General features: G+C 37.1%; 1 protein-coding gene across 1 annotated transcript; it reads right to left on the bottom strand.

The window, feature by feature from the left end:
• Positions 1 to 7644: 7644 nt before the first annotated feature.
• LOC104647105 (uncharacterized) lies at positions 7645 to 8388 on the bottom strand. The gene has a single exon (XM_010321683.2). It carries the CDS (start codon positions 8386 to 8388, stop codon positions 7645 to 7647), a length of 744 nt encoding a protein of 247 aa, XP_010319985.2.
• Positions 8389 to 8860: the final 472 nt, after the last annotated feature.

Genomic DNA, 8860 nt, shown 5'->3' with positions numbered 1-8860 from the left:
AAGGACAATCACTAAGTCCTTGTGCACTTCTTAATTTACATGATCCTTTTAAATGGTCATGTGCTATGGTACAAGGTTTGACACTTCGATGCCTAGTGCATAGTGCATGGGTTGAAAACTCATCGTTTTTATTAGATTAGGGTCTTCATTGCAGGTGCATTTCTTAAACAAGCTCATTATTACTTAGAAAAAATTGGCTAGCATTCTTTAAGCCAATATTTTCTAATATGCCAAATATTTTGCTTATTTGGGTATTATATAGAAATTGGCTAATACCCCTTAGACAATTTTCTATATTGTACCCAATATTTCTCAATATTGGGCATTGGAATACCTATGTATCTTGAAGACCTATTGGTCTCTTCACTAGACATGTAATTTTTGGGAATGTTATAAACATGCATATTCTCGTCTCCCTTTGTCACATCCGGGTTTACCCCCTAGATGTAACCAGCGTTATCGCCCTCTTTTTGGACTAAGACTAGACTCTTAGTTTACATCATCACATTCAAAAGTCGAATTTAGCGTAAAATTTAAAACATTAATTTACTTTTACTTGGAGGTTTACATAGACCTCTACATAAACATAATATATATATCGAGTGTACATAGACCCTTTGTATAGGAAGGTTACATAGCCCTCTACTTTTATTGCACATATATATGTACACATAAGATAGAACATAGTATTAAAGAATATCTCATATCATACCATCTAAAGATCATAGAACTTTTGGAATAGCCCTACATCAACGTAAAGGAGCCACATATAGGCTTATACAATTCGTACTCAAATGAAAATATAATGAACATAAAACTTTTAGGAAACAAATCAAATCCATAAGATAGACATTTGCATCACCCAATAAAAGTGAGGACCTACCCACTTTGATGGTGGAGAATATCCAAGTATTCTTCAAGTCGTCTCGAATGAGCCTTCAACGACCGAAACCTAAAATGTTCGGGAAAAAGGGTGAAATGGGGTTAGTAAATTACTTGTACTAAGTATGACACCATATGCACATATAATATCAAAACATGCTAAAAAGGGACATTTATTTAAACCACGCTATTTTATCCTTCTAAAAATCTGAAGCAAAATTAAGCAAGTCATACCAAGCAACAAAACATGTTTACCAACTCAAAGAAGAAATATGCACATCCACATACTTGAACCCATAATCTCCTACAACCCTATAATCAAGGAATAACATCACACACATGAATAAGAGTCAATCATATCATAATAAGAAAGACAACTACTCATAAATCCTCATAAGGTCAAGAAGGGAAATGACCAAGCAAAGCCCCATAACCTTGGTCAATCAAGTAGACTCAACAACAAATCATAACCAATGTCCAACTTTAATAATATAATCCAATAACATATTTATATGGCTAAGTCATTATCATATAATATCATTTATATTGTAACATCAAAATTTTATCATCATATACATACATATTATCAGCTCCTTAAAGATTCGATCAAGGCCAACTAGTGCAAGGCATAGGTAGAGCCCCATACCCTTACCTAGCTAAGTCAAACCTCTCAAGTCACCTTAGTTAATATAAACTTCATTGCTTTAGTTTAGTTTAGGGAACACTTGCTTTAACCGACTTAGACCAAAAGATCTAAGCGTAGAATCCGGTGTTGTAAAATCTTACACCGATGAAAGGTGGTCTACCGGCCAAAGTAAAACCAATATGAACGTAGATTTCGAGGTGGATCTACTAGCTAGTCTTCCTATAGGGGAAACATAGTTCAAGATCTAAGAGAAAATATATTCCCTCTTCATACCACTTGGTAATTGGGGCCTCCTCTCAATTGAATTTATTGGATGACTATTGTTCTTTGGGGGAAGTCAACATATCATGTAGAACTATAGGGTGAATCTTCCTCTTTGGAAGTCATCAGCTCCCGTTATCAAGTTCACTCGGTGCTAAGCAAAGTCTCTTTATTGAAATGTAAGTCTTTATTATTAATCATAACTTAGTTTATTGAATAGGATCTAGCCCTTGTATATTCATCATCATCATAGATCGATAGGAATTTCATCTTTATAGTACTTTCATCAAAATTCATATAAGTGAGGTTAACACATTACACATCACATCATAATAAGGCACATTGGTATACATCACCATCCTTATAACATTTACATCTTCATCAACCTCACAACCATAAACAAGAAATTTAAATTCAACATTATAAAACCCTAAAATACTACATAAAGCAGAATCCAACATAACATCTTAATCACAATATACAATAAATTGAATTAAGGAATAGGGATTACAAGACTTACCAAGTCTCCTTCATAATTCATAATTAAGGTCTTACGATCAACCCTTTATTCAAACCAATTAGGTCACAACATAATCATAATTCAATGATCAATATGATAACAATACTAGAAGAGTCACTACACCATAATTCAATACTAAATCAAAAGTTAAAACAAGATACTTATGTCAATTCTCATAACCTAGATCACTTCTCAAGAACTAGTATCAAAGACTAAAATTCATCTTAATTTGCTCATGATTAGTATAACAACATCATCTAATATTGATTTAACCAATAATCAAGTCAATTGAATCAATCACAACCTATTTCACGTCAAGATCAAACCTAGGTTAAGGGTTAAGGATCATGCTCTTCAATTTAGACCATACCATCACAAATTATCATAATCAAGTTAAAATATATGTTAGTATATTCATTATTTCCTAAATAAACCATAAATAACTCTGTTCATAACATCAAATTCATAATTGAATGATACCCATTTAAAAACCCAACTTTTAGAAATACTTTGAAGGATCCTTTTGAGGAGAGCAGTCTCAAAGGTGAATTAGATCCCACACCTTAACGTTTTATGAAGATTTTATGGTGAAGTAGTACCTTTCATCCCCTAAAACCTCACCCTAGCGTGTCTTCAATGGTGTGTTCCAAATAGAGAGAGAAGAGAGAAGGAAGAGATTTTATTTTGTGAGTTGTGTTTAGACTAATGAGAATTGGGGCCTTTATATTGGGGCTTAATTAACTTAATTAGACTCCCATAAACACTAATTAACCACCTAACCCCTTAAATAATTAAATGAACTAACTTAAAACCGTGCAGGAAAACTTGACCCTCACAGATGAGACCCTAAACGACGGGCCGTTTGTGAGGCGACAACATGCTCCCTCTCGGTCCTCCACTCTCATCGTTTTTGTTAGATACTTGTCTAGGTGAGGGCTTTCCCATTTTGTTTAAGTGTGAGATAACAGTTGGCATCGATTCCCCGTCGATCCACACACTATCCGTTCCTTAAGTTTCATGGTTGCACACTGCCCAGGCAGTGTTGTCTCCTTCGTGTCAGGGTCCTCCTCAAGGGCCCTTAGTTGGTCCTTGGGGAGTCGTACAAGGATATTTCAACCACAAATCAGCTTACACACATGTTATGCACCATTCTACATGATTTCATTAAGTTCCGACTCCTAAAATCTAGTAAAATAGGTTAAGGAACGCTTGTATGTCCTTGAACCAAATTTCGAAACGTCATGGACACGCTTTGACGTTTTGGTTTATAAACCTCCTAAAAGACTTTTATTCAAGATTATAGTCCTACAAATAGTGTCTAGACCTAAAGACACCTATGTTAGTCTCACGACAAGTCTTTGATTTTAGAACTGTTACTTTATGCCCCCTTAGGAACATTTGTCCCCGAATGACACTAAAATTCTTTTGAAAGAAGGAATACACTCAAGACTAGCAGCCCAACCAATCAAAAATATCAAAAAATATATAAATCATATAATTTAAACAAGGTAATTTCAAAGAAAATACAACTACCACACATAAGTCCCAAACACATCATCATGAGGCATTTCCTTCTCACAACACCCATGATCTCAATAAATATTACATGAGCCAATAAGCACAAAGTTTAACTTATCAATAGGTCACATAACTTTTCACTAAGACTCGCCATGTCAAAATTCACAACATATCCCAAACCAACCAAAAGGAAAAATTTGATGTTCTAAGCACCAACTATATTATTTCACTGTAATGCAACCCAAAAATGCATATTTTTGCAAGACTTCACCAAACATCATGAAACTTCAATTTCTAGTCATATAAATATTATTAACAAAAATAACTAATGTTGATTATCAAAAATATGAGGGCAACGGGACTTCAGGTCGGCCTCGACCTCCCATGCTGCACCGTTAACTAGGTCATTTTTCCATAACACTTTTATTGAAGCCACCTCTTTATATCTTAACTTCTTGACTTTCCTATCAATAATTTGAACTAGAACTTCCTCATAAGAGAGGTTATCCTTGAGACAAAGACCTTTAATATGAAGAAAACACTCGGGATCACCAATACACTTTTTAATCATGGAAACATGGAAAACCGGATGATGAAGCCAATTCACTAGGAAGTTTCAATTCATAGGCAACTTTACCAACCATTTGAAAGATTTCATAGGGCTCCTCATAAAGAGGACTCAAATTCCCTTTCTTGCCTAATCTAACTACCCCTTTCATTGGCTAAATTTTCAAATACACCTTATCGCCTTCTTGAAACTCTAAATCCCTTCTCCTATGATTGACATAAGACTTTTGCTGACTATAGGACGTTTGGAACCGGTTCCTTATGATAGGAACATTCTCCGAAGTCTTATAAATCAAATCGCGACCAAGAAGCGAAGGCTCACCCACTTCAAACCACACTATACGAGACCTAAACCTCCTACCATACAAGGATTCCTAGGGAACCATGGAGATGGATAAACGAAAAATATTATTATAAGCAAACTCCACCAAAGACAAATGCTTATACCAATTTCCTTTTGAAATCAATGATACAATCCCTAAGCATATCCTTAAATGTATGAATAGTACGCTCCACATGAATATCCATTTGGGGATGAAAAACGGTACTCAACTTCACTATAGTACCCAACCCTTTTTGGAATGACCTCCAAAACCTATATGTGAATTGTATACCCCGATACGGTATGATGGATAACGGAATACCATAGCGACACACACTCTCACCTATGAAGAAAATATCATAATCTTTCGCCAAATAAGTACACTTGATGGGAATAAAATGAGCGGACTTGATCAACCTATCTACAACCACCCATATTGAATCATATGAATTTTGAGTCCGAGGTAAACCCACTACAAAATCCATATTGATGTGTTCCCACTTCCGAGTAACAACTTGGATTTCTTGTAGTAAGCCACCCCGCTTTTGATGTTCGGCTTTTACTTGTTGGCAATTTGTACACTTAGAGACAAAATCTGCTATTTCCTTATTCATTCCTTCCCACCAATATACTTCCCTAAGGACATGGTACATTTTTGTCAAACCCGAATGAACGGAGTAGAGGGACCCATTGACTTTTTCAAGTATTCAGTCCCTCAACCCATCTATATTGGGAGCACATAGTCTTCCTTGGATCCTTAAAATACCATCCCCTTTAAGGAGAATGTCTCATTAAGCTTGCCAAGGACCGATTCCTTAAACTTGATCAATGATTTTTCAAGGTGTTGTTTGGACTTCACCTCAACTACCAATTATGACTCGGGTTATTACGCATCATGAAACCACCATTCGAAGACAACCTTACACCTAACCTAGCCTACCTATGAACATATTTCACTAGGTCTTCCTTGGATTCATCAATGTGAGATACACTACCCATAGTCCTACGGCTTAGGGCATCCGCAACCACATTAGCCTTGTCGGGATGATAGAGGACACTCATGTACAAATCTTTCAACAATTCTAACCACCTTCTTTCTCGTAGATTCAACTTCTTTTGGGTAAACACATATTGGAGACTCTTATGGTCAGTAAAGACATAACATTCACACCGTACAAGTAATGCCTCCATATTTTCAAAAAAAACACCACGACCTCTAACTCAAGTTCATGAGTGGGATACTTTCTATCATGCACCTTATGTTGCCTAGAAGCATAGGCTATCATTTTTCCATATTGCATAATCACACACCCTAAGCCCACACATGATGCATTATAATACACAACAAACCCCATTTTACCCTTCAGTAAAGTCAACACCGGAGCGGAAGTAAGCCTATCTTTTAACATTTGCAAACTTTTCTCACATTCTGAACACTAAAATTTCTTGCATTTTTGGGTCAAAGTATTGAAGGGAAATTCAATGGACACAAAATTATCCACGAACCTCTGATAATAACCTGCTAGACCCCAAAAACTCCTAATGTTGATAGGAGTCAATGATCTAGACCAGCTTTTCACCGTATCTATTTTCCTTAGGTCTACCTTACTCCCTCACCAGAGCTGACATGTCCAAGAAATGCCACCAACCTCAAACGAAAATCACACTTCCTATACTTGGCAAACAATTGATGTTCCTTAGGGTTTGCAATACCACCCTAAGTTGACCCATATGATCACCCTTATTCTTCGAATATAACAAGATATCATCAATGAAGACAATGACAAATGAATCTAGGTAATTTTGAAACAATTTATTCATTAGGTCTATAAATGCTTTCGGAGCATTAGTGAGACCAAAAGACATTACTAAGAACCCGTAATGACCATATCTAGTCCGAAATGCCGTCTTTTGTACATCCTCACCTCTCATCCTAAGTTGGTGGTACCCCTACCTTAAGTCAATTTTAAAAGATTAACTTTCCCCTTGAAGTTGTTCGAACAAGTCGTCAATCCGAGGGAGAGGATACTTATTCTTTATAGTGACCTTGTTGAGTTGGCGGTAATCAAGACACATTCTCAAAGACTCATCCTTCTTTTTTACAAACAGAATCGGAGCACCCTATGGATAAATACTAGGTCTAATGAAGCCTGTGGCTACTAAATCTTTAAATTGAGCCTTCAACTCTTTCAATTTGGTCGGAGCCATCCGATAAGGAGGAAATGAAATTTGATTTGTATCGCATAGCAAATCAAGACCAAAATCAATTTATCATCTGGGAGGAATACTAGGAAGGTCATTAAGAAAAACCTTCAGAAATTCACTCACTACGCGGACCGACTCAATGGGAGGAATTTTGGAGTCTAGATCTTGGACTCTGACAATATGGTATAGAAAACCATTAGAGATCAGTTTGCATGCTTTTAGACAAGAGATGATGCAACCTCTAGGAATAGAGTTTCCCCTCTTCCACTCTACAGCGGGTTCATTTGGAAAGTTAAACTTCACCACCCTTGTCCTACAATCAATAAAGGCAAAAAATGTATGCAACCAATCCATGCCCAATAAAAAGTCAAAATCTAGCATATCTAGTTCTACTAGATAAACATGAGAAAATCTATTGGGCAATATTCTAGGACAATTTCTATATACCCTTTTTGCAAAAAATGACTCACCCACCAGAGTAGACACTATAAAAGGTTAATGCAAAATATCGGGTAAAATATCAAACTTTTAGGCTACTGGAGGAGTAAAAAAGGATAAAGTGGCACCCGGATCGAGTAAAGCATATACGTCAATATTAAATACTTTCAGCTTACTGGTCACCACATTGGGGGAAGTATCTTTATCACCCCTAGAGCGGAGAGCATAGAAGTTGCTCTTCTTATGAGCATCACTAGAACCACTTGCTTGAGCTTGAGCACCCTTTTACTGCCCCTTCAAATTTCGACAATCCGTCACCTTGTGACCATTCTTGCCACAACCAAAGCCATTTCTTCTTCCTACCAAGCACTCACCATGATGACCCTTTCCACATTTGGCACATGTAGTCTTCTCATTTGGAGATTTCCCACTTCTTCCCTTTGGGGCTATAGGCTTAGACACCTTATCATCACGAGCCTTAGGAAATTTGGATGGAACATGATTAGAGAACGTTTTCTTAAATCTAGGCTTGTATTGGATCTCAAGCATATTATTTATAGCACCACAATCAAATGATATTACCCTCTTAGCATCTCTACTCGTCGTCTTAGACCTTGACTCCTCCACCCTTCTAGCATTCACCATAAGACGGGAAATGTTCATGTTTTCATGTAGCATGACTGAGTGACACTCCTCTTGCAAGTCCTCCAACACTCCCGTCACAAAGTGACTCATTTGATCTCTAGGATTGGAAACCAAGGAAGGAGCATATTTGGACAGTTTAATGAATTTCAAGGAGTATTCATGAACACTCCTACCTCCTTGAGGAATGTTGGTGAACTCTACCAGTTTGGTCTCCCTCATCTCCCTAGGAAAGAACCGGTCAAGAAATGATTTCTTGCAGATCTCACAAGTCACCGTTCCACCCCTAATAGGCTTATTGTCCCTCCATTGAACATACCAAACTTGAGCCACATTTTTGAGTTGGTATGTGGATAACTTGACCTTCTCAGTAGTAGACAACCCCATAGCAAAGAGTATTTTGTAGACTTCAATAATGAACTCTTGGGGGTCTTCATCACCCTTTGACCCATAGAAAGTAGGATATTCATCCAAGTGAAATCACTTAGACGGGATGCCATGGTAGTAATTTGTTGATGAATTTAGGTTACAACCTCTCAATTAGATTGGGTCATCATATCTTGGGCTTGACTGGTGGCGGCTTAGGCCAATTGAATAAGGGCAGCCCGTATGTCACAATCTGTAAAATGTGGAGGATTGACCGGAGTTGGGTCGCCATCAGTATCTTCTTCAAGCGGAGGGACTTGATCACCATGGGGAGGATCTGCCGCATTGGAAATCTCTTCCTCAAGTCTCCGAGCCGTATTACGTCGAGTGTTTGTTCTTTCTATCAGCACAATAATATGATTTGATGCAAAAACATACCATAATTATACTCTAATGGCACGATATATGATTTCCAAGATAACGAGAGTTTTCT

The sequence above is a fragment of the Solanum lycopersicum genome, chromosome 4 (assembly GCF_036512215.1).
Source record: "Solanum lycopersicum chromosome 4, SLM_r2.1".
Lineage (NCBI taxonomy): Eukaryota > Viridiplantae > Streptophyta > Magnoliopsida > Solanales > Solanaceae > Solanum > Solanum lycopersicum.
The sequence above is the reverse complement of the archived record's forward strand: the minus strand, read 5'-3'. Positions and strand labels throughout refer to the sequence as shown.